Source organism: Acinonyx jubatus, chromosome B1 (genome assembly GCF_027475565.1).
Source record: "Acinonyx jubatus isolate Ajub_Pintada_27869175 chromosome B1, VMU_Ajub_asm_v1.0, whole genome shotgun sequence".
Taxonomy (NCBI): domain Eukaryota; kingdom Metazoa; phylum Chordata; class Mammalia; order Carnivora; family Felidae; genus Acinonyx; species Acinonyx jubatus.
Window position 1 is genome coordinate 123,922,685 of NC_069382.1, and position 27,476 is coordinate 123,950,160.

The 27,476-nt window shown below is 37.3% G+C and overlaps 1 protein-coding gene and 1 long non-coding RNA gene across 16 annotated transcripts in view; both read right to left on the reverse strand.

Annotated features, from left to right (window-relative positions):
• Window positions 1-27,476, reverse strand: part of PDLIM5 (PDZ and LIM domain 5) — a 221,504-nt gene that overhangs the window by 18,663 nt on the left and 175,365 nt on the right. For all 15 annotated transcript variants that reach the window (XM_053217127.1, XM_027060960.2, XM_053217126.1 and 12 more), the window contains one exon: window positions 6,041-6,215. In XM_053217127.1, the coding sequence (XP_053073102.1) occupies window positions 6,041-6,215 (175 nt within the window). The remainder of the gene's footprint in view (window positions 1-6,040; window positions 6,216-27,476) is intronic.
• On the reverse strand, window positions 14,240-25,229 carry LOC128314508 (uncharacterized). The gene is made up of 2 exons (XR_008296237.1): window positions 16,359-25,229; window positions 14,240-16,113 (listed from the first exon to the last, which is right to left on the reverse strand). It is a non-coding gene; the product is annotated as an uncharacterized LOC128314508 (long non-coding RNA).

A 27,476-nucleotide genomic window follows, 5' to 3' on the forward strand; every position in this document is an offset into this window, starting at 1 on the left:
TATGGCAACTAGCGCACGTTTTCTTTTTAACTTATTTATTTTTTAAAATTAAGATATAATTGCATACAATGTGTAAGTTTATGATGTACAGTGTTTTGGTTTGGCATGTTTATACATTGTAATATGATTACCACTCTAACAACAGCCAACACTTTGAAAGTTTTCAGTGGATATTTGTTGTATAAAACTACTGATTTTATAAGTAGGCTATTGAGCCTTACTGTTTGCCATTCCTTTCAAATAAAAGAAATTGGTTTGTTGAAACTAGAGAATTCTCACTTCTTTTGCACAAGTAGGATTCTGGATGTATCTCTATTAAACTTACCAACAACTGATATGGTTGTTGATTTGCTGGTTTGTATTTTTTACTAAAGTATAACTGGATTATTTTGCTAGGGCTGCCTTAACACAGTACCACAGATTGGGTGACTTAAACAGCAGGAATTTATTTTTTCACAATTTGGGAGGTTGGAAGTCACATAGATAATAAATGGTAAAACCTAAATTTGAGTCCAGATCTAACTAATGTTAGATACACAATCAAGATGTTGGCTGGGTTACTCTCTTCTAAGGCCTCTCTCTTTGGCTTATGGATGGCCATCTTCTCCATGTGTCTTCACATGGTCTTCCTTCCATGTATGTCCAAATCTTCTTACAAGAACCCCAATCATAATGGATTAGGGCCCACCCTAATGACCTCATTTTACCTCTTTAAAGACCCTATCTTCAAATATAGTCACATTCTGAGGTACTGGAGGTTAGGGCTTCAACATATGAATTTAGGGGGCACAATTCAGTATGTAATAGTCACTTCCTTAAGGGAAGGGAATATGTCTTTGATTTCTGTATCACTGGTGCCTAAATGGGGTAGCACACAAAATATTTAATGAGTGTTGCTTATAGAATGACTACATTTCTACATTAGATGAGAAACCAGAAAAGTGAACCCTGGGTCATCTATAGGAGTCTAAGAATGCATGTATATAGTACAAAGTCATTTTGGTGGGGAGGTAGGAACTTCTAATTATTCAATCTATTATTTACTCCCTTCTTTCTCACTTATATACTCACACATTATGAAGAAAAGCACTCAAGTTATTGCAGGTCTGCTTAAGATGTTTTTCTCCTGATTACATACAGTAACAAAGATGACTATGTATATATATCTTGATATATCTTGATGTATATTTTCTTTACACAAAATTAGCATCATACTTAAAATCAAAAATAGATTTATGTTTTAATCTTAATATGATACTATAAACATTTTCCTTTCTTTAACGCATTTTTTTAATGTTTATGTATTTATTTTGAGAGAACACATGTGCATGCACGAGCAGGACAGGGACAAGGAGACAGGGAGAGAGAGAATCATAAGCAGGCTCCACACAACACGAAGCCCCATGCAGGGCTTCGATCCCACAACCATGAGATCATGACCTGAGCCAAAATCAAGAACTGGATACCTAACCAACTGAGCCACCCAGGTGCACCTAAACATATTCCTAAGTAGTAGTTAAAACATGAATAAAATTTAAAGTTAGATCTGGGCTCAAATTCAGATTCTACCATTTACTTACTATCTGTGTGACTTCAGGCAAGTATGTATCTTCTCTGTGTCTAGGTTTTCTCATCTATGAACTGAGGCAATTTTACTAATTGTCTCGCAAGTTTATAAAGAAGGAGAATTCAGGTAAAATTCTTAGCACAACATTTGACATATGCCAAGAACACATTAAACAATTATTATTATTATCCAAAAAGGGGATCTTAATGGCACCATAATATTAGATGCTGAACATTTGTGTTTTTTCAAACTTTCCACTACAATAAATCTGAAATCTTGGTCTATATGTCTTGCTCATAAATCTTGGCCTAATGTCTTTGGTTGTTCCCTTAAACTCAAGAGCTAACATATTACACCAAACTTTTTTATTTTCAAGTGAAGTTTTAACAGAAAGGAAGAATAAATAAAATCTATTAATAAGGGAATGCTGAGAAACTGAAATGCTTGGTGAAACAAGCAAAAACCTCTCCCTGGGGTAGCTGAGATGGCTCAGCATGAGGAAAGTTTGAAAATCACTGAGCAAGAAACAAATGTTAAAGTCCTCTCTCTCACTGGAATAAACAATGGGTTGCCAGAATGTGATTGTTCTGGTGCTGTGCCGCAGGCAAACACAGAACAATAGCACTGTGGCTATTTCTTTTAAGCATTCCACAGCTAGGAAGAAATTCAAGCCCTATAAATCCTGTATTCTTTCACAAAGATACTAAGCTTAAAGTGAATGGTTTAGTTAACTCCCTGTATGTAATACAAGCAGTGAACAGATTTTAATGCCACTGGGTAGATCAGTAAAGAAATAAGCTAGACTTTTCATAAACCTATCCTATTAGGAAAAATAAAATGTGGTTAACCTGATTTTCTGCTTCCCTATTATACCAGCACTCAACTGTCAATCAAGTCATAAGTGTAAGAATCAAAGAAATGGTACTTCTATCATAAATGGATTGGAAATGTTCCATAGCAAACTTCTCTTTTTTAATTTAATGTTTATTTATTTTTGAGAGAGACAGAGAGAGAGAGAGAGAGAGAGAGAGAGCGAGCACAAGCGGGGAGGGGCAGAGAGAGAGGGAGACACAGAATCCGAAGCAGGTTCCAGGCTCTGAGATGTCAGCACAGAGCTCGATGTGGAGCTCAAACTCACAAACCGCAAGATCATGACCTGAGCTGAAGTCGGACGCTCAACTGACAGCCACCCAGGTGCCCACGTTCCATAACAAACTTAATCAAAGCATCAAAAGAATTTCTTATCCATCTATAAAAGGCCACTAACTAATCAAAGTAATGTCTATTTAGGTGCAACATTCATAACTCTTTTCAAGGTTCAAACAAACCAAAAAAATGTCAGGCATTAAATTACATCCAAATAAAATATTTTATGGAGATTTTGGATAAATATGTTCTATAAGAGATAACAGGCTCAATGCTAACATTCAATAATTAAGTTTTCTGAGGCCATCAACTTTGCTAAAGAAATTAAAATAAAACAAAATTTGCCTTAGTTTGCTTTTATTTAAATACTTTTTGAAAATGCGGGAATTAGAAAATACATAATAGGGGTGCCTGGGTAGCTCAGTTGGTTAAGCGGCCGACTTCGGCTCAGGTATTGATCTCGCGGTCCATGAGTTCAAGCCCCACGTCGGGCTCTGTGCTGACAGCTCAGAGCCTGGAGCCTGTTTCAGATTCTGTGTCTCCCTCTCTCTGACTCTCCCCCATCCATGCTCTGTCTCTCTCTGTCTCAAAAATAAATAAACGTTAAAAAAAAAAAAGAAAATACATAATAAAACAATACAAATTATAAACAAATAATGTAAATTACTCTGTGGAAAATAAGAGATATAAATTATAAAATAATCCTAAACTTCCCAGAGTTTGCAGGTTACAATATTCCCTACTGAAGTCTCAAGCCTGCAACCGCAGCTTGTTTTTAAAACACGTGTCCAAGAGAATGTCACTTGATCTAACGTGTCCTTGCTTTGGTAAGTGATACTGACACTGAGGCCAAGAATAAGAATTATGCTTTGACTAGGTCTCTGAACTGACCACAGTCTATTCAAGCTACTTTAGCATTTGAACACCAAGCAAATATGCTTATGTTAATTACCGTCATGTGATCTTGACATGAATTAATCCCTGTTCCTATTAACTTCCCTAGTAAATGAAGCTTTAATGCTTAACTGATAACAAAGTGCTGGGATAATCCAGAGCAATACAAATTTAACAGATGAGGGAGCAATAAGTAATGGCCATTCATCTTATTAATATAATACATATTTATTTCACATGGCAGAAAGACTGTGTATTAAAATTACATCCTGGCCTAGCGTTAAAACTGAAACCAAGATAGGTAGGGAGGGGTGGGAATGTAATTCCTATTTAGATGTTCATATTTTCTCCACAGTAAGTTTTTCACGTGTTGGTACTGATGATTATAGGATGTCACAGAATTTGATAATCAGACAATATGAATCAACAACTGATAGGGTTTGACAGTTTGTTAACCCATCTAGTAATTACTTGCTTACAACAGCATACAAATAGCAGTGACTCCAATCTCCATAAAGGGTATTTTTATTCAGAATATAGTATCCCTAACCACCACTCTAGGTAACCAAAGTACCATAACTTCTAAAAACAAATGTTACAAGTCAGACCTTGTTTTTTATTTGATTAATATTAATCCTAAAAATGTAACAACTAAATACAGTTGGTAATTAAAAATATAGTTTTATTTATTGGAACAAAGCAGTACCATGCTAGAGTCTATTAATTTAGATATTTCTTTAAGGCAGTCCCTATAGTACTACTTTTGGGAAACTGACTCTACCCAAATTGATATTATGGCTTGAACAAGTGGGTCTAGAGTCACGCATGATCTGTTCGGGTAAAATATCCACAAATGCTTTCTGTGTGTTGGTTATTGTCTAGACTTTGATTTTTTTCCTCCTTTTCCCCATAACTATTATAACTACTCCCACTGCTACTGGCTCATTCTTATTAAGCAGGAACTCAAGATGGAAAACACATTTAAGTGGAAAAAAAAAAAAACAGCTTACAAAATATTGTATTATAATTCTATTTCTGTAAAATCACAAGTGTCCTTACAGATGTGTGTTTTAAAAATGAGAGTTCAAATACTAGTAGTGGTTATCTTGGAAGGTAGAATTACGTATGAACTTTTATTTTTGCTTTCTGTTTTATTATTTTTGAAACGTACAATGAACATTTAAGATGAAAAACCTACTTTATTTTTTTTTAATATTTTTTAAAAAATTTATTTATTTTTGAGACAGAGAGAGACAGAGCATGAGTCAGGGAGGGTCAGAGAGAGAGAGGGAGACACAGAATCCGAAGCAGGCTCCAGGCTCCGAGCTGTCAGCACAGAGCCCGATGCGGGGCTCAAACTCACGGACTGTGAGATCATGACCGGAGCCTAAGTCGGACGGACGCCCAACCGACTGAGCCACCCAGGCGCCCCAAAATCGACTTTATTTTTAATCATGTACTGTGTACTGTGTCCTTGACATATTTATTATTTAATAGTGGGTCAATGAAAAGAATATTTATATTTGGTTCTTAAATAGCAATAATTATATAATAGAGTAGGGGAAAATGCAAGCAAGCCTTAACGTTATTCAGCTTTAGACAAGCCACTGTTTCAACTATTTCAAAACAGGATAAATTAAAAATGAGGAGTGAGCTTGAAGAGTCATTTCAACCTATTATTTATTACTGCCAACAAGGCGACTCACAGAAGCAACAAGGTCCTGCTGGTGGGATCCCTGCCATCAACATTCATATCTACACCTTCTAACATTTTAGAAATCACTTAAGAAATGCTCAGAGGTTTACTAAGTGGCAATATAGTGCACTCACATAAGATCTCTGGGCCTTTTTTCCCTTATGGAATTTAAGAGACAATAAAACAGATTTGGATACGAAAGTATTTTAAAGAAGCAGGTTATGACCTAATCTAAAATTGAAAGCATTTATGAATAGATCCAAAGGTAATTATATCTTTCAGTACTTAGGTATTCAAAAATCCAATCTTTTTTTCTCTAGGGCTCAAAGTTCTTTACTTTTGTCACTAGTTATTTTTCATCTAAATGAAAAGTCCTCACTTTTACAATCTGTAAAAGAATGAAGTTCAGAGAAATAATCTTCAGGGTCCCTTTGAGTCTTAAAATTTTATTACTCTCTGAAAGGCCATATTAATCATTATTTTTTCTTAGTTTTGACAGGAATTAATAACTGAGAAAAGTGGTATTTTTAGCTTTATTTACAGAGTCCAGAATTACTTTTCATTACAAGAGATTCTAAGAAATATATATATTTTTATTTATCACTTCAGTGACTACATAAAAATATAGCAAGAATATTTTCACTAATAAAATCTGAAATCATTCAAAATAATAATAAAAAAGAAATTAACATTGGTATTAAGTACTTTCAAGAAAATTCCAAAAACGAATAACCCACCTGATGACCTGGTTACAGTGGGCACACATTGGAGTTCGTTTCCCTGCAGGAATGTGCTCAGCTCTTTGCACTAAAGTGCCTTGGTCATGTGACTGGGGCTGTCCCCTGGCTGAGTTGGCTGGTGCTACTGCTCCTGATGAGGCCGCACTGTTTGAGATTCTTCCACTGGAAAGTGCTAGGAATTAAGACACAGAAGAATCAGAATGAGAATAAGCCAAATATAAAGTTTTTCTAATATTCAAATAATAATATTACTTTGTAAAATCATCTATTCATATATAGCAACACGGGCCTACCTCAAGAAGCAAGAAAAATCTCAAATACACAACATAACCTTACACCTAAAGGAGCTAGAAAAAGAACAGCAAAGGAAGCCTAAAGCCAGCAGAAGAAAGGAAATAATAAAGATTAGAGCAGAAATAAATGATACAGAAACAAAACAAAACAAAAACCTAGTAGAATAGATCAATAAAACTCAGAGCTGGTTCTTTGAAGGAATTCATAAAACTGATAACCCCCTAGCCACGCTTATCAAAAAAAAGAGAAAGGACCCAAATAATAAAAATCATGAATGAGAGAGGAGAGATCATAATCAACACCACAGAAATGCAAACAATTATAAGAGAATATTATGAAAAATTATATGCCAACAAACTGGGCAACCTGGAAGAAATAGATAAATTCCTAGAAACATAAACTATCAAAACTGAAATAGGAAGAAATAGGACATTTGAACAGACTGATAACCAGCAAAGAAATTGAATTCGCAGTAAAAAATCTCCCAAGAAACAAGTCCAGGGCCAGATGGTTTCCCAGGGAAAATCAACCAAACCTTTAAAGAGAAGTTAATTCCTATTTTTCTCAAACTGTCCCAAAAAATAGAAATGGAAGGAAAATTTTCCAACTCATTCTATGAGGCCAACATAACCTCAAAAAATTAAAAATAGAAATACCAGGGGTGCCTGGGTGGCTCAGTCAGTTAAGCGTCCAACTTTAGCTCAGGTCATGATCTCATTGTTGGTAGGTTCAAGCCCCATGTCGGGCTCTGCGCTGACAGCTCAGAGCCTGGAGTCTGCTCTGGTTCTGTATCTCCCTCTCTCTCTGCCCCTCCCCCACTCGCACTCTGTCTTTCTCTGTCTCTTGAAAATAAATAAATGTTAAAAAAGCTATTTTAAAAACAGAAATACCATATGATCCAGTAATTCCACTATGGGGTATTAACCCAAAGAAAACAAAAACAGTAATTCGAAAATATATATGCAACCCTACGTTTTCTGTTGCATTATATACAACAGTCAAAATATGGAAGCAACATAATGTATCCATCAACAGATAAGGAAGATGTGGTAAAGATATATAATGGACTATTACTCAGCTATTATTACTATTACTCAGCTATTATATACTATTACTATTATTATTAAAAAGGAATTAAATCTTGCCATTTGCAACAACACAGATGGACCTAAAGTGTATTATGCTAAGTCAAATAAGGCAGGAGGTTGGGGGGGATGGGAGAAATGGGTGGAGGGGATTAAGAGATATAAAATTCCAGTTATAAAATAAATAAGTCACGGGGATGAGAAATACAGCATAGGGAATATAGTTAAAAGTACTGTAATAACATTTGTATGGTAACAGACGGTAACTACATTTACTATGGTAAGCATGGTATAATGTATAGAATGGTCAAAAACCACTATGTTATACACCACTATGTTATACAACTAATATAACATTGTATGTCAACTATACTTGATAAAAACTTTTAAAATAATAATTATTTTCAGGCAGGAAGACACACACATTTCAAGATAACGGGTTAGCTTTGGGAAAGACACAAAGGAAGTGAGTAAGATTGCAAAGGGGCTTCAATCACATCTGTAATACTGTATTAAATATTAAAGCAAACGCAGAATTATATAAAAAAAACCTATTCATTTGCTTATTCACTCACTCACATTTATGGAGACACTATGTATCAAACACTGGACTGTGACTACAGAAATAAACAGAAAAGAAAATCAAGGATTACAACACAGTGAAAGAGTCTTAAAATTTTATTACTGTCTGAAAGGCCACATTAAATGTTTGGTTTTTTTTTTTTTTTTCTTAGTTTTGACAGGAATGAATAACCTAGAAAATTGGTATATTTAGCTTTATTAAGTCTGGAGTTACTTTTCATTACAAGGGATTCTAAGAAATGTGTGTGTGTGTGTGTGTGTGTGTGTGTGTGTGTGTGCGCGCGTGCATTATACCTATATATATAAATACATACAAATATAAATATAAAAATAAATATATATAATGTGTTATAAGAAAAGCAGAGTTGCCTCTGCTTCCAAGAGGAGATGCAGTTAAGCTGAGCATTGACAGCAAGATACTTCTACTCATCTAGACATCTCTGCTAATCATCAGATAGATTTAACTCCAAGTACATCAGAGGCACGTTAAATATCTCAATGTGTTACAAGATAATAAAAATAAAAATGAACTCAATGTATTACCTCTCTTCCTGGATTCTCTAAGTAGACTGTAAAATCGGTCATCCAGTCATATTAAGAACCATTCTAGGACCTTCCTCTCTTTCATCTGTGGTAATAATGGGTCCTGCTGATTTTACATCACAAGTACTTCTTGATTTTGCCCGTCATCACCCATTCCGACAATACTGTCCTGGTTTAGGTCCTAAATCTCTCCCACCTTGCTGGTCGCCAAAATGTCTTATCCTTAAATGCATCCTCCCAACTGCCACCAAGGACCGAAAGAAATCTTATCAGGTCACAACTCTGATACACCACTTCAAGAATCTCCTTCTTCTCTGACCACTGAATGTAGTCCATGCTTCTAAGCACTGCATTCAGGGCCCTCCAAGTGCTCTCTGCCTGCCCCACAGTCTCACTGCTCACCAACCTCTGCCTCAGTCTTCATGCTGCAGCAACGCCCAATGCCTCAAGTTTTCTTGTAAGTCCATCTATGCACAGGCTGTCTTCACTGTCCTTTCTCTCCCCTTCTCTCTATTTACCTAGTAACCACTACATAGCATTTAAGATTCAACCCAGAAGTCAACTGCTCTAAAAATCTTCCCTGAAGTACCTCTCCCCACTGCCCATGCCACATAATCCAAATTAAATGTTTCTCTTTCACATTCCCATAATTTTCCGTGAATAACTTTATTACTGTTTCTACTTCATATATCTGTGCCTCTTCCTCCCCAACTAAAAAGCAAGCTCCCTGAGGGCAGGAACTATGCCTTATTTCTCAGCCTAGGAGCTAATACGGTGTCTGGAATGAATGAACAAATGAATCGATGAATGAACTGGAATCAATACATAACTGAATGGGGTGCCTGGGTGGCTCGGTCAGTTGAGCATCCAACTTTGGCTCAGGTCATGATCTCACGGTTCATGAGTTTAAGCCCCACATTGGGCTTTCTGCTGTTAACGCAGAGCCTGCTTTGGATCCTCTGTCTCCCTCTCTCTGTCCCTCCCTGACTCGTGCACACATGCTCTCTCTCTCAAAATAAATAAACATTTAAAAAACATAAACGAATGTAAAAACTGTGACAACCTGAAACCAACAGGAGGGCTGCTCCTTACCCACAGGCAATTACGATGTAGTAGTGGAAAAGACATATATTCAAAAAACATTTAAAAGGACTAACTCTTACTTATAATAAACAAATAATAATATAAATTTACTGCATGTGTGTGTATTGACAGGATTCATTTTACAGCTGTGGTTTTAATTGGTAAGATTAATTGGGCTAATTGAAAGAATAACTCTCCCTTACCAGAATAAAGCCTGTTTGCAATGATGGGCAATTACAGATTCAGAAACCCAGCTTTTATAAACACATAGCACATCTACAGGGCTCTCTGCCTGGCACTTGAGCCGTGAAATGGCATTTTACAGACCAGTGAGCTTTACCATTGCCCTTGTTTCAAGTGACTCAACTGGGCTAGGAAAATGTTTTCACTCCCTTAGATTCACGCTTCCTCGTATAGAAATGGGAAAGAATATTACTGTGTACATTCTTCTTCCTTGTTACCGCATTTACTTGCACAGTACAACATGCTCCTCTGTGCGTCTTCCATTTCTGTATCCAGACCTGATTTCTCTTAGAGCAACAGATAAGCATTTTCAATGCCAATTCCTGTTCTTGTCTTTAAATTCAAGATATGAAAAATGGATTTCATCTTTTTGCACACATTACCTCAGAACTCCTTCCTGTATGTCTGAATTCTGCCACTTAGTGAGGCACGGCGCTCCGTCTCCTATGTGCCTGATAGTCCGCAGACCCTAACAACTGTTCTGCTGTAAATGTTTCCAAGGTCTGTCCCTTCTTTTTAATCCAACCCATGATCTGTCATTTGAGTCCTGGTCTTGAATCTCTAAAGTCTGGACAACTGCAAGTCTCCTAACCATTCTCTCTGCTGCCAATTTCTTTCCAACCTTTTCTGCTGGATTATTTTCCCAAATACACTACTCTCATCATGGTTTCTTGCTTATTCAGTCTTGACAGCCCAGTCCCTCAAGGAGCTCCCTCCGGTCTTCTTTATGACCTTGTCTTTTATGCTCACTCACATCCCTGCCATCACCCTACTCTATTATAGTTACTTAATATTTAACTTGTGCCATCACTATTTGAAGGCACTCTTGTCAAATCCTTATAACAGCTCTGTGATTCAGGCAAGATTAGCACCACTTTTTTTTATTCTGAGGCAAAGAATGGTAAGAGACTGGTCCAAGGCCACACAGCAAATAAAAGGCAATCCTGAACCTAGGCGGTTTGGCTCCAGAGTCTGTGTTCTTAACCACTATGCTATAGTTTACTCACTGTCCCTTGAACATGTCAGGTTAGGCCCTGCCTCTATGACCATTAGCCAATGAAATGTCCCTTTCTCCAGTACCACTCATACTTTTCTCCTTCTACAAGGCTCATGGAAGTTCCATTCCCTGAGCTCCCTGCCACCACCCCATCTGCCCTGAAGATCCCAGCTAGCAGTGTCCTTGTTTTTTTTTTTTTTTTTTTTTTTGAGAGAGAGACAGAGAGAGTATGAGCAGAAGAGGGGCAGAGAGAGAGACAGCGAGAAAGAATCCCAAGCAGGCTCCATCCTGAACGCAGAACCTGATGCAGAGCTTGAACCTACAACCATAAGACCATGACCTGAGCCAAAATCAAGAGTCAGACACTTAACCAACTGAGCCACCCAGGCACCCTTCTTGCTCCTCTTAACATTCACAAGACCCCTGCCTGCATAATTTGTTTATCAACATCTTATATCCTTACAACCTTCCTAAGGCAATGATAAACTTTTTTTTAATGTTTATTTATTTTTGGGAGAGAGACAGAGAGAGTGAGACAGAGTGCGAGCAGGGGAGGGACAAAAAGACACGGAGACACAGAATCTGAAGCAGGCTCCAGGCTCCGAGCTGTCAGCACAGAGCTCCACATGGGCTCAAACCCACGAACTGCGAGATCATGACCTGAGACAAAGTCAAGGCTCAACCGACTGAGCCACCCAGGGGGCCCCCCCTATAGTGATAAACTTTTAAACAAAGAGGACAAACTATGTAATTCTGTCTACCCGCTATCAGAAAACAGCCTCACAAAGAGAAGGCAAAAAAAAAAAAAAAAAAATTAACATTTAATCATGCAAAAGAAAAAAGGGAAGGTTCCAAATCACTTTCATTTTGCCTTTTTAAAGAGCAATATTGAGACGGATATTTTTAAAATGCGGATCAGGGTCAGGATTTCAAACAGTGGGAAAGTTACCAATTGAAAAATCTGAAAATCAGACCTCAAAGAGAGTGAAACCCTTTCATCTACCATATGCCTTTATTTTATCACATTATCTATGCATAAGCCCTACAGTACTGAGTCACTGGGACATTTTTAGCAATAAAAGAGTGTAGTAATTCTCCGTCCATCAGTCATTGTAAAATGGGACATAATCCACCTGGCCCATGCCTCAAGGAGAAGGTACATGGGAAACTAGCTTATTTAACATGAGAAGCCATTCTTAAACATGAAACATGTGACTGTGTCTTCAACACATGTAATAAGCCCTAAGCTCACTTCTTCCTTGCTTGGGAAGAAAAGCCTTGTTTTCTGTTACTGCCCCATTTTAACCACTTTGGATAAGACAGAAATTCTCACACCTCCGTTTTGTTGCTGTGTTGCTAGCACACTGGCCCGCACACAAAGCTACACAAGCCCTGTTAATTACCAAGCCGCGAACACTTCCAAGGCATAGTTATTTCCCGTATGAATAAAGTGATGTTTCACTTCTTCAGACTGAATTTCTCACTACTTTAGCACAGTAATGGGCAACTTTCGTGCCATCAAGTGCCAAGCCCCTGGCCTCTGCTCACTTGGCTTAATGGGGAGAGGGAGGTGTAAGAAGGTGAGGTCTTCCAACAGGGAAGGCACCATGAAATGAGCCTTGTTTCCTTAATAATTCTGCAGAGAACTGCACTACTATGCAGGGAAAAACGATCTTCCATGGGTGGTACAGAGACAAAAACACTTCACATTTATTGAACCTGTCGTGAAAATCATGTTTATGTAGAAAAAAATATACATCTCTTTAGAGATAGTAGTTTAAAGATGACAATCTACTGATTTGTAATAAAAACAACTATTTCTTTTAAGTTTTAATAGAGCTATTAAATAGGACCATTAGATTAGCCCCATTTCATAATCTATGAATCTAAGTCACAAAAAATGTGACTTAAACTGAATAATGAATGAGTCAATAAAGTGTCATCCTGAGAACATTAGAAAGAAGTTAGTTCTTGACTCAAGTTTTCCTTTTTAACTTTAATCTTGAGCAACTTCCATAAAATTTGGCTTCTTTGTGGCTAATCTCTACCCTATTGGGGACATGTTGGAAAATTAATTTTTATTCTTTTATATAAAGTACATTTCAGCACCACAAAACTCATGTAGAAATTTAAAGCCACTAGCTACTCTCCAAACGAACAGTGTATCTTATTAACTTTAGAATGATTATTGATGAGTCATCTGAAGGTTTAGAACAACATACCTTCATACTTATTTGCTGAATTGCTAGTGTTTCAAATATTTGTCATATTTGTCATATATTGAAGTATTCTAAGAGGCAATACATTTTTAAAAAGCAAACAGATCCCTGACTTACTAAACATGAAATTTAAAGTCATCTCTTTTGGACTGCAGACTATAAACTGCAGATAAAGAATTTTAAAAAATGGAACCACACAATATTCATTAATTTAGGTAGGACACTTACCTCCTGTTGTTAGGGAAATCTTTGTGATATACCATTTGAATTTTTTTTTAAATGTTTATTTATTTTTGACAGAGAGAGAGAGACAGAGCATGAGCAGGGGAGGGGCAGAGAGAGAGGGAGACACAGAATCTGAAGCAGGCTCCAGGCTCTGAGCTGTGAGCACAGAGACCAACGCGGGGCTCGAACTCACAGACTGTGAGATCGTGACCTGAGCTGAAGTCGGATGCTCAACCGACTGAGCCACCCAGGTGCCCCATGTGATATACCATTTGAAAACATAAAGTAAAAATTCTCCACTCGAGGGGCGCCTGGGTGGCTCAGTCAGTTAAGTGTCTGACTTCGGTTTCAGGTCATGATCTCACGGTTTGTGAGTTTGAGCCCCGTGTCTGGCTCTGTGCTGACAGCTCAGAGCCTGGAGCCTGCTTTGGATTCTGTGTCTCCCTCTCTCTCTGCCCCTCCCCCAATCGTGCTCTTTCTCTCTCAAAATTAAATGTTAAAATTTTTTTTTTTAATTCTCCACTCTAGAAAGACCTTAATCACATTATTTCCCAAGCAGGTGATTCAGGTTTGTATTATTTAGCAAATTAGTTAACGTAAGTTTTAAGCAATCTTATATAATTATAATAGAATATACATAATGTTGGTTATATGTAATATTAAAATAATTATATAAATATATAATATAAAATACTATATTATAGTATACTATAGTATATAGTATTGTACTATACTATAATTATTTACTGTGTGCTTCAAAAGTAGCTGACCTCACTAAAAGACACCTGTTTATATAAATAGCTTTTGGAGAAAAAGCAGAGATTAAGAGCAAAAGAACCCATGGTAGTACAATGTATGAATTCTCTGAAATCAGATGTTACCTAACTGTATAAAAAAGTAGGGTATTTGATATTTTTGCTTTCTACTCCTGCTCAAAAAAGGCTGTTAACTCTAAACCAATACATTTTTTAATGTTTTATTTTTTTACGTTTGAGACAGAGGGCACAAGTGGGGGAGGTACAGAGACAAGAAGGGGACACAGGATCTGAAGCAGGCTCTGCACTGACAACATCGAGCCCTATGTGGAGCTCTAACCCATGGACTGCGAGATCATGACCTGAGCCGAAGTCCGACGCTCAACTGAGCTGAGCCACCCAGGGGTCCCTACACCAATCCATTTTTAAAAAATAGTAGTGAAGATTATAATGTATACATTAAACACCTGGCCAGACTGTACTCAAATAGGAATGAAACTCATCAGTTGACTCTTTTGGTTCAAGTCAAATTATTCAACTAATAGTAAAATATTCTTATTACTGACATGCGATAGGTGAAAAAATACTGTATTATGTCAAACCTTACTTGGAAACTTAACATAAGTCAGTGGGGGCTAGGGGGATGATATCTCAAAAAAAAAATAAATAAAACTCAAAAAATCTCAAAAAATAAACAACAGAGGTATTTAATGTCTTCTAAGGTAGGTTACTCTTACTAGATGTTGTGATTTGAATTGCTGAAAATATCATTCATTAGAAGAGCAAGTTTGGTGTTAGGAGATGAACTGCTCATCAAAGTATGAGAAAAACATAACCTGATGATTTCTTACCACCTCCATAGTATATCCTTGGTCCAAGCCACCAACATCTCTTGCTTGGCTTAACTGTAGTCACTGGTTATGGAGACGTAGCTTCGACTCTTGATAACAATACAGAGGCCAGAAAAAAACTAAGCCAGACCATGCTACTCCTTTGCTCAAAACTCTCCAATTTGAGCTCCCTTCTAATCAATGGTCATACAGAATCAGATTCCTGCTCCCTCTCTGAATTGCCACTCTCCCTTTGCCCATTACGTACAAGGCACGCTGGCTTCCTTATGGTTTCTCTAAATGGCCAGCATTCTTCTCTGATTCAGGGCCTTTGTACTTTCTCTTCTCTCCTTCTGGAAATATTTTCCAGCTGTTTGCATGACTTGCTCCTCACTTCCTGCCGGTTTTCTACTCAAAGGCCATTTTATCAATGTGGCTCTCTCTCACTATCCTATATGAAGGGGCAACCTGCTACCCACAATCCAGCATTCCCTATACTCACTAACTGGTTTATCTTTCTCCATAGTGTTTATCCCCATTTAACATATTTTATATTCTTTTTATTGTTTTCTTATTTTCTGTCTCTTCAGACCTTAAGGCCAGGGACACTATTTTATTCATTGAAACACCTCTAGCATCTAGAACAGTCCCTGGCATATTGCTTAATATATCTTTGTTTAGAGAATCAATGACTCCAGTAACCAAAATTATCATCTTCCCGCTAAAAGGAACCAGACTCCTTAAAAAAAAAAACTGCTAATTACAGAATTGGGGCAGAAAATAAACAAGGGAAGTCTAGAATATCTTCTCATATTAGCAAGGAAGGAAGCTATCAAAGACTACCAGAGTGGTATCAAAGGGACTTCAAAGAAGTAGATGAGACAGTTTGAGCCTTAATAAAGATAATAACCATGGACTACAATACTTCAAATATGTTTAACCCCATGAGCTCACAATGATTTCTGAAATTAGAAAAAAAATAGCATTAATCATCTTTAGAGGATGCTAAGGAAACAATTACTTTAAAAAACAGTAAAATTTAATAAAGAAAAAGAACCAAACGTTAACAATTTATCAGTCTGTAACTGATACATTTCATTTATATGCCATTCATTCCCCTGCCATTTCTGAACCATTCTGAAGCAAATGCAACATCTATCACGTCATTGATAATATTTCAATATCATCCCTAAAAGAACACTCTTTTTAAAAACCTAACCATAATTAGGGGCGCCTGGGTGGCTTGGTCGGTTAAGCGTCCGACTTCGGCTCAGGTCATGATCTCACGGTCTGAGGGTTTGAGCCCCGCATCGGGCTCTGTGCTGAGAGCTCAGAGCCTGGAGCCTGTTTCGGATTCTGTGTCTCCCTCTCTCCGTGGCCCTCCCCCGTTCATGCTCTGTCTCTCTCTGCCTCAAAAATAAATAAACGTTAAAAAAAAAATTAAAAAAAAAATAAAAACCTAACCATAATTCAATTATCACACCTAAAATAAAAATTTTATCATCAAATAACCAATTTTTAATTTCTCCTGTTAATCCCTGTATTAGTTGTCTCTTGCTTATTATATATAACAGCTTGTTGGCTAAAAAACAACACAAGTATATTGCTTTATAGTTTTCCCACATGGATGTTACTGAGCAAATCAAAGTGTTGTTAGGGCTGTTTCCAGGGGCGCCTGGGTGGCTCAGTCGGTTGAGCACCTGACTTCGGCTCAGGTCACGATCCTGCGGTCTGTGAGTTTAAGCCCTGCGTCAGGCTCTGTGCTGACAGCTCAGAACCTGGAGCCTCCTTCAGATTCTGTGTCTCCTTCTCTCTCTGCCCCCACACATCCACTCTCTGTCTCTGTCTCTCAAAAATAAATAAACATTAAAAAAAAAAAAGTGTTGTCAGGGATGTTTCCTTCTGGAGGTTCTAGAGAAAATTCATTTTTTTGCCTTTTCAAGCGTCTAGAGGCTGCCCAAATCCAGGGCTTCATGGCCCTCTTCTGCCACCTCAAAGCCAGCAACAAGCCTTGCATTAGTTTATCCCCCTCTCTTCTGCTTTCCTCTTCCAGTTTTAAAGACCCTTGTGATTGCACTGGGCTCCCCAGGATAATGCAGGATAGTAGCCCTATTTGAAGGTCAGCTGATAGTGACTGTAAGCCCTTCTGCATCCCTAGTTCACCTATGATACGCAATATAACAGATTCATAGGTTCTGGGTATTAAGGACATGGTCATCTTTCGACATTTGGGGGTGGGAGGTGGGGAGCATTATTTTGCCTACAACGCACACCCCAACACAGTATTAACCAGGATCCAAATAAGGTCTGCTTATTTGGTTTGTCTTTTAAATTGCTTTTAATCTATAATCCCTTTCATTGTCTCATCCCTTTCAATATACATGTAGAAGAAACCACATCTCTAGTTATATACATATATATACATATATATATGTGTGTGTGTGTGTGTGTGTACTGAACTTTTCTTTCTATAGTAAAAACTTAAAGATTTTACACATACTAAACTGAATGATTTCATTTTTACATTATGAGGTATTATTATTACATTAAAAAACATTTTTTAACGTTTATTCATTTTTGAGAGACAGAGACAGAGTGCAAGCAGGGGAAGACAGAGAGAGAGGGAGACACAGAATCCAAAGCAGGCTCCAGGATCCGAGCTGTCAGCACAGAGCCTGATGTGGGGCTCGAACTCATGAACCCTGAGATCATGACCTGAGCCAAAATTGGACACTTAACCGACTGAGCCACCCAGGCGCCCCTTGGTATTACTTTTTAACAGGCCAAGAATATAAAGGTCAGAAAGGATAAGTGGCTTACCTAAGGACATATAGGGCAATAAAAGGAGGGAAATGTTTTTTTAACAACTACTACGTACCAAGTAATTTGCTAGGCTTTACCAACATGAGTGAGACAGACATAATTTCTGCCCTCATGAAGTTTAAAGAAGGTTACAGACCAGTAAACAGTCAATTGTTATAGTGGGATAAGTGCTAGAATGATGGAAAGATAATGAATGTAATTATAGATCTTCATTTAGTCAAGTGTATACTGAGAACGTGGCAGGCACTGTGTTATGCATGGGTACACAGGAGGGGACAAAACATGAATAATCCTAGGCCTCAAGGAGCTCATAGCTTTTTCTTTTTTCTTTCTTTCTTTTTTTTTTTTTTTTTAGCTGGAGGTGCCTGTGTTTCATCTCAGTACTGACAGTCTATTGAATATATGAACTCAGGAAAAAGATCTGAGCTAGAAGAATTGATTCAAGAGTCATTAGCATATTGATGATATTTGAGGCTGTGGGAGTTAATGAGATTGTTCAGGGAAAGTGAGCGTGAAAACAGAAGAGCTCCTAAGGGTAAGGCAAATAACATATGTACTCTGGGAACACAGCGGAAGGTAGGCGAAAAACCAGGAGACTGCATCACACAAGCCAAATGAGGAAAGTGGACCATTTGGGATCTAAAACCATTTTTGTCTGACTCCAAAACCTATGTACCCTATAGATTCATTCATCAAATATTTATTATGTGCCTACAGTGTCAAATTCTTTGCCAGTTACTGCCTTGACCTATGAAAAATATGAAGGCAGATCTCCTCAAATGTGGTCTAAACCTGGACGTTCTCATTTCTGGAGCACTTTAGAAGGAGGGGATAGTGATAACTGAGATGATTAACTTCTGCTACTTTAATTTCCTTAATGAGCCTGCCAGAATAAATTTAGGAATAATGTACGAAAGCATTGTTTTTTATTTGCCCCAGTATGCCTAACAGCTTAGATTACCACTTTTAAGCTATTCATGTATTCTATAAAAAATGAGTTTCCAACAGAGATCTAACTTATTTTCCCTAAACCTAGCTGCCCATGCTTTTCAGCCATTGTAATTAGTGGCCGCAAAGTTCTTGAAATAAAACCTAGAAAATCTTGAAATAAAAGGCTAGATTCTTCATGTTCTGAGAAACATTGAAGAAGATTTATTTAACTGCTTCAGAAAGGAAAAATAAAATTATAGATCTAGTACATTTGCTAAAGAGAAACAGGCTTGAAGCAACTGAATGTTAAATTCATTTTTTGTTGTACGAACTCTAAATTGGTGTGAATATTTCACCTACTACATTTGAATTAAGATAAAGCAGCAGAGAATGTCATGGCAATAAATCTAGGAATAACCAGAAAAAAATATTTTTTAAATCTTGTAATATTTCATTGTTATTGAGTTTGAAATAAGGCTGCTATCAAGAATACTAATGTTCCCTCCCCAAAGAAAAAAGACAAATGTTTACAGCCCCAAAGACACAGAAGTCATATGTGAGGTTTTATGGTGTGAAAAACAACTGGCTCGAATGCAAAGGGTATTCCAGTTATAAACACTGAGGCTAATGCTGTACTCATATAAATAACTGGGCCACATCAAAGTGACATTCTGACACTCCTGGGGAGATAAAGTATTGTAATTCAACATCTCCGAGAATTTGTTCACAAAGGTATGGTAGAAATTTTACACATACTAAATCGGGTAGCAATGATGGCAACACGCTTGCATATGACCGTGCACAGCAAGTGCTTTCTTCTCTGCCCCTCCCCCATCCATCTCAAACAGATGGCGGCCAAGAGAAGCAGAGAATCCGTGCATTTCATCTGTCAAGCTCCTTATGTTGGAAGTATAAGCAACAGTCTACTACTACTCTTCATTACCCAGGCATGAAATCATATCCAGTAGAAATAGAAAAGGTTTAAAATTAAGCCAAGATCTAGGATCAGAGCAAAGTACATTTTAGAGAGGCCTGTGCAAATTTTATTAAACGGAATCAAGGGTTTTTTTATTCAATGATTAAAAGCAAAGTTGACAGATTAAACTATTATCGTTTCTCTAAGCAGTGGAGAATGCTGGTATGTATTCTTTATGCTGCCATAAAGAATTGGAACAGGTGCGCCCAAGGCCAAGTATCAAATATTTCCGCAACTTCAGGAGGTTAGTTTCTTCCATTAGCAACAGGCCTTTCAACTCTAAGAACCCAGATTAAACTGGATCTAGAGTGTCTTAATTAAAGTGAGTGTGGGGACTGGATTAGGTTCAGTTCTCTTCTTTCTTAATTTGTTGCATCACACATCATTAAAATTTGGGATATATTCAACTTGCCTTTTTCTCCCAACTAGCTGACCTTACACAGAAAACTTCCATTTGTTCAGAGTGACAAGTAAAAGAAACCCAGTGTGTACCTCACAGATAAAGATATGAGATCTTAAAATATCTGGTTTGCCACCATTCAATTAAAAATCAACATTTCATTTATCGGTCATACAGAGAATTTTCTAAATAATTTCAGTATCACTGTTAAAATTTTTAATTTTACAATGGGAAGCTAAATCTGCTCTAACTGTGGGTGGTCAATGTGTTTCACAGTAAAAAAGAGGCAGGGGAGTGGGAGGGAGGGGGAGGAGAATAAAAAGAAACAGAAAAGAAAAACTCAGATAAATTATTAAAGACAAAAACAAAAACAAAAAACAAATCTGAGGTATCATTCACAACCTCAGAAATACTCAAGAGGATCACCTCTGCATGAGGTGAACTCATACAGAATCTAAGCTAAGAATTTATTTCAAATATTAAATTTTTAAAATTTTGCTTATATTTGAATGAGAAAACTATAAAGGACATATATTTAAAAATTACTTATATTATACCCAGAGTTTTGACATATCTTATTTCCAAAGTAACATGAAACCCAAACAGGCTTGGCTTTTACCATTTTCCCACCAACTGTCACCTATTTATACAAGTGAGAAAGTAGCCTAGTCTCAGTCAGAAATAAAGGAGAAAGGTAGCTCAGGTTTGAGTTGCTCATATAAATAGAATTCTTCTAATGTAGGCAAAAAACCCCACAAAAAAACAAACAACAACAACAACAACAACAAAAACAAAACCTGAAGCAGAAAGGGGACTAAAAGTTAACGAGCATTCCTCATGTCAAATATCAACAATGTCTCTCATGATGAATACAAGTTACTGGAAAATTGAAAACTTGGGATACTTCTTACATTTCTTTTACTACTACTAATTCTCTAAGACAGCTCTCTCAATTAAAGCCATTAAATCTCTGAAATAAGTGAAACTGTATTATCATTATCCAAAGTTATGTTTGAATTTCACATCTTTTAAAAGCTTTTAAAAGCTATTTTATGCTGGAGGAAGCCATACATCTGGCATAATGTTAAGATATACTCGGGCTCCTTGTTCTGCTAATTTCTAGCTCCATAAACACAGAAATGTGTTAAGTTTCCTCACCTGTAAAACAGCAACTACCTCAAAATGTGACAGGCTTGAATGTGATGGTGTAAGTAAAATGTTTACTTAATTTTCTTGAATGTGTAAGAAATGCTTCACAAATATCAATTACACTCTGACATAAGATCTTACCTGTTTTTTTTAATTTTTTTTTTTTAACATTTATTTATTTTTGAGACAGAGAGACAGAGCATGAACGGGGGAGGAGCAGAGAGAGGGAGACACAGAATCGGAAGCAGGCTCCAGGCTCTGAGCCATCAGCCCAGAGCCCAACGCGGGGCTCGAACTCATGGACCGCGAGATCGCGAGATCGTGACCTGAGCTGAAGTCGGACGCCCAACCGACTGAGCCACCCAGGCGCCCCAGATCTTAACCTGTTTTAAAAAATAAGGTATCAACTCATTCAAAAACTACTAAGAGACCACACACAATGTTTTAGATCTAGGAACTCTTTGGGTATGGAAGATACACCCAAGAATAAGATGCTTGCCCCAAAGAGTTTTATCTTCTCTCAGGTGATGTTCACAAACAGGCAACAGAGTGCCTTCGGATTAGAGTTGTCAAGGGTGCTCACGACTCTGAGAAAAGTTTGCATCTATTGTACAGAATCATCAAGCATAATTTTTCTTATTCCTATGGTTTAACCCTAGGTTTGGCAATTTTTTTCTGTAACTGGCCAGAGAGTAAATATTTTAGGTTTTGTGGGATGTAAGGTTTATTTGGCAGCTACTCAATTATGCCATTGCAGCAGGGAAGGAGCCACAGACATCATGTAACAAATGTAAACAAATGAGCCTGGCAGTGCTCCAATAAAACTTTATTATAAAAACAGGTGGTAGGCCAGAGGTGACCAAGGTCATAGTTTGCCAACCTCTGGTTTAAACTGCATGCATCAATTAATGAGGAATAATAATTCTTCTTAAAAATTTTTTTTAATGTTTATTTATTTTTGAAAGAGAGAGAGACAGACAGACAGCATGAGTGGGGGAGGGGCAGAGAACGAGGGAGACACAGAATCCAAAGAAGGCTCCAGGCTCCGAGCTGTTAGCACAGAGCCCGACGCGGGGCTCGAACCCACAAACTGTGAGATCATGACCCGAGCCGAAGTCCTACGCTTAACCGAGGAATAATTCTTAATGAAAATCATATATGAATAAGTCCAGGTGTCTTCCCTTAGAAAAGATTTAATATTTTAATCTCAGGATGAAGGAAAAATGGGTAGAAAGAAGAGCTTTCACAACTGTGCTCTTGCGTCAGCACAGGAAAGCTTCCAACACAGAAATAAATTCCAGTTTATGGGGGGAAAAAGGCAGTTAATGGTTGTTACTTTTATTTTTTCCTGAGAATCGCGATTCTAAACCAAAATCTACACGTTATATAAAAAGACAAAGCATATTTTACATGCTTCACACAGCAGCTTTGACAATGGACAGCTCCAGTCAGGCCTTTATGGCAAGTGGACTGTTTAGCTTAATGATGTCGAAATGCAGGGGAGCAGATGGCAGTAAAACATTATTAGAAGAGATGAAACATATGCAACTGGTAGCAGTTTACTTATTCATATAAAAATTTTAAAATGGAACCAATAAATCTATCCATCTTAGCTAAGCAAATCTAGTTATCTCGATTTATTACTGTAACGTAAAGCCTACAATGAAATTTGGGATGGTTGTAGAAACAGTAATTTCCTTTCTCACCCCTATCTTCTTTAGACTTCAAATAAAAGATAGAATTTATATCCACTTATAACTGAGATGCACATCATTCAATCTGTGATCTAATCAGATCTCATAAATATATCTGAGTCTTCCTTGAAAAAAAAAAAAAAGAATACATCAGCTCTCTCCAAAGCTCTGTCCATAATGAATAAATAAGCTTTTCTTTATTGCTAAAATGTAGCACACAACAGAGGGAGGGTATGATAAAGGGTCATTTAACTAGAATCTTAGATAAATTTTGAAAATGAAGTTTAGAAACAAAGAAAATGCTACTTGAAACAGTCCTTAGAAGTTGCTAATCACCTGGTTTATCCTCCCAATGCAAACAATACTCCTTTCTGCACTATCCCATAGAGAATTAGTCTTCCTTAAATATAGTCATTGATACTATCTTGTGATAACAAGAAAATACACTATTTAGTCAAAATAACTAGGTCCAAATCACTATGGGACTCTGAACAATTCCTTTGACTTCTTTCAGACTCTCTTACCTCATTGGTAAAATGATGCCCATTTAAAATTTTAATGACATTATCTTATTGCACACTCTGAGTGAAAAGATACTTAACTGAAAGTATTATAGAAAATAATTATTGCTACTAATCAATGATATGCACAATTTTTCTGTTAAGCAAGGTTTTTTTTGCTCCCTTCATGACTATTATATTCCTGAGTTCCAATTGCCCGAATGGAGATGGTGAGTATTCCCATGAAAGGATGTAACAGAAGCTAAAATTAACTAAATATTCATTTTGAAAAGTACGTTTGTGTCTTTTTCCCTTTTGCATTTGACCAAAAGAAATTGACTGTGTCCCTAAAAGACCTTCAAATGATCCTAACTTTTCTATTTACAGCTTACTTGCACTATGCTTCTTCAAAACATAATTCATGTTTTCAAAAAGAAATCACCAATTTTGATAAATTTCATCGTAAGTTAAAAGCCCTTGCTTTTTGCCACATATATTAAAACTGTTTCAAAAAGAAAAAAAGCAATCCACTAGTAAAAGGCTTAGATACATATAATCTGATAACATTTGTTCAATAAGGAGAATCAGAGATTCCAAATGTCTAATATTAAATGATAGAATACTACTAGTGTATGGAGTATGTCACCATCAACTAAATGCCTTTCCTTTCCTCAGTTCTATAGAATGTCTGCCTCCATGGACACATTTAACAATAAAAGTAAAAAAAGAAATCCAGTAATTTCTTGCCAACATCAGGGAACATAAGAATAAACAGGGAGTTGTGTGTACATACAAAAAGACAGCACTGAGATGGTATTCCAGCAAGCTTCAAGCACTAATGAAAACAGCAAAAGGAAAAATTTCAGCACATCTAGACGATACTAACTACTGTAAAAGAAAACACAACAAAGCTTTTTATTTTCATTGGCTTTATGAAATAAGGCCACAGTTTCCTACAGAAAACAGTGATTATAGTATTAGCCAATATTGTATAGCTAAATGATTTTCTGAATAAGAAATTATGTTATTTATTAAATACTTACAATAGTGTTAATACATTGAAGTACCATCACAAACGCTCTTAAAAGCTACATATTTTGGGGCGCCTGGGTGGCTCAGTCAGTTGAGCGTCTGACTTCGGCTCAGGTCATGATTTCACGGTTCGTGAGTTCGAGTCCCGCATCTGGCTCGCTGCTGTAAGTGCAGAGCTTGCTTCAGACCCTCTATCCTTCCCTCTCTCTGCCCCTCCCCAGCTCATTCTCACTCTCTCTTTCTCAAAAATAAACATTTTTTTAAAAAAAAAAAGTTATATGTTTTGGAAGTGGAAAAGAAGAAAAAACCCTGTAATAAGTGGGAAAAAAATTTAAGCATATCTATGGACTTAAAGCTTTCTGAAGTACATACAAATAACAACATGAGTACTTAATTTTTGACTGGTAGGGCTCTATAGGATTCTTCTTCTTTTGTCTTGTAAGAAAACCTTTTCCATCTCATAATGTTTATTTCCATGACAACACACATAGCACAAGTCCTTCCAGAAAGGCAAGCAGTGCAATGCCAAAGCTACCAACCTCATGATTGCAACTATAAAGAATTGAAAGAGAGTCAACATTTAGAAAATGATGGGGAAATCAATGTACTTGCCTAAGGAAATGCTGCAAAAATAGACTAGTTATGTTTAACTTATTTCTCAAGTACAAGATACAACCCAGATTTATATTTTGTAACTAGACACATTAAAAAAAAAAACCCAAAAACTAGAGACATATTCAATCAATTTTCTGTGCCATAATCTGACTTACTCAAAGCCAAGTATAGTTTCTCTAAGCCAAATACAATCCCTACCAGTGTTTCAAAGTTTTTTCAAATATTTATTTATTTATTTTTGAGAGAGAGAGAGAGAGAGGGAGGGAGGGAGGGAGGGTAGGGCAGAGACAGACAGACAGAATTCTAAGCAGTCTCTGTGCCGTCAGCATGGAGCCCCACACAAGCTGTCAGACGATGACCTGAGTCGAAATCAAGAGTCGGATGCTTAACTGATTGAGCCACACAGGCACCTTCCTACCAGTGTTTTAATACAGGATAAATGCTCTAAAGGGAATAAAGCTCCCTGAAGAGCAATGGTTAGAACTTGCCTCCCATCAGGTTAAAGTGTTAAACTGCATTCTCTTGCCCTTGGAATTCTCTCCATTCCCATTCCCACTGCCCAGGGTAATATTCATTATCAGCATCTCTACCCTGGATTATCTCAACAACCTCTTTAGTCACCAGGACTCCAATCTTAATCTCTACACTGAGGTCATAATGAGCTTTTAAACCCATTAACACTATTAATGATCTTTTAATGATTGCAAATCTGATGGTCACTTTCAAGTTTACAAATCTTTTAAGGGCTTCCTTTCGGCATCAATCCCCAGTCTTACTTTCAAAGCCCTTTTCTGACCAGACCCCCACTAGCCCATCCAACTTTCTTTCTGGCCACTATCTAGACTGAATGACTTGAGCCAAGTTCTCCGAGAGCTTCTGCATACGTTGCTCCCTCTCCAACTTGGCCTCTTCCTAAAAATATTCAAGGGGCACTGCTATGTGATACGATTTTGCTTTAGGCATAAACATGAACACCTTATTCTTGCATAAAATATGACTCCACTATAAACTAATATAAACAAATATTGTATATCAAGATTGTATCATTGGAACTTTACTGGTATCTTTCTTCAGTCTCCATTAAGACCTCCTTGTCTGATCTGGAACTTGTAATCTGACAACTCTTTGCTCCTTTTTTTGCTAATTTCTATTATTTACTGGTGCTTTGCATCCAAGTTAATTTGTCCACCTTGATAAAATGAACAACTATGCCTAATATTTCCTCTGCATTCCACTGCTTGGTTCCTTATAGGCCATATATTCCCATATTTTTTAAGAAAACAGGGCTTCAGGGGCGCCTGGGTGGCTTGGTCGGTTAAGCGTCCGACTTCGGCTCAGGTCATGATCTCACGGTCTGTGAGTTCGAGCCCCGCGTCGGGCTCTGTGCTGACCGCTCAGAGCCTGGATCCTGTTTCAGATTCTGTCTCTCCCTCTCTCTCTGCCCCTCCCCTGTTCATGCTCTGTCTCTCTCTGTCTCAAAAATAAATAAACGTTAAAAAAAAAAAAATTAAAAAAAAAAAAGAAAACAGGGCTTCAGATCTATTACTAATTTTTTAGTTACTGGAAATAAATAATACAGTACTAGTTATAGTACTGTACACACACAACTCTAAAGTCTTAATGGCAGTTTAATGCTTCAAAGAGAGTGGAGTCCTCTGCTCCCTGGGCATATGTGTAGTTTTTAATGGCAGCCTTTGGCAGACAGCACGTCCACCTTTGCTCAATGACTAGTGGGAATTTCAAGTCTGGTAGGAGGAAAGAACAACGTCCTGTGAATTCCTCAAAATATACGAAGAAGATGTTCAAAATAAGACAAACCGACCTATCCACCCACTTACCTACTCAGCCACTGACATTTACCAAAGGCCTAGGAACTGTGCTGGGTATTGTTTAGGTACTGTACAACAAAGAGTAGTAAGACTTGGTCCCTGTCCTTAAGGGGATCTAAAAACAGTGGTAAAAGACACATATGTAAACAATTACAATGAATATGATGGATGCTATAATAAAGCCATCATCAACATTTTGTAGGGACAGAGAGAAAGAATAGCCAATTATTCAGAGGGCTCAGGAAAGGTTCACAAAGGAGATAACATCTGGTCTCAAAGAGTGAAGAGAAATTTTTCAGGGGTAGAAGAGTGGAAAAGCATTTAAATAAAAGGAGCAGCTTTACCAAGGACAGAGGTGTGTGCCCAAGGAATGGTATGAACTCTTGAACTGTGTGACACGACTGCAGAGAACGTGAAGAACTGTATTACAAAATAGGCTGGAGAAGAAGGTTGGCACAAGGCAATAAAGGGACCATAAGCTCTGTTAAGAAGCCAAACATTTAATGTGTGGGAAGCAGAGAGCCCAAAACATTTTCAAGCAGAGAAGTCACAGGAGCAGAACTGTTCTGCTAGATGGTAACAGTGTAAGTTATTAATGCTGTCACTACCAGGAAGAGAGGGGTAAAAAC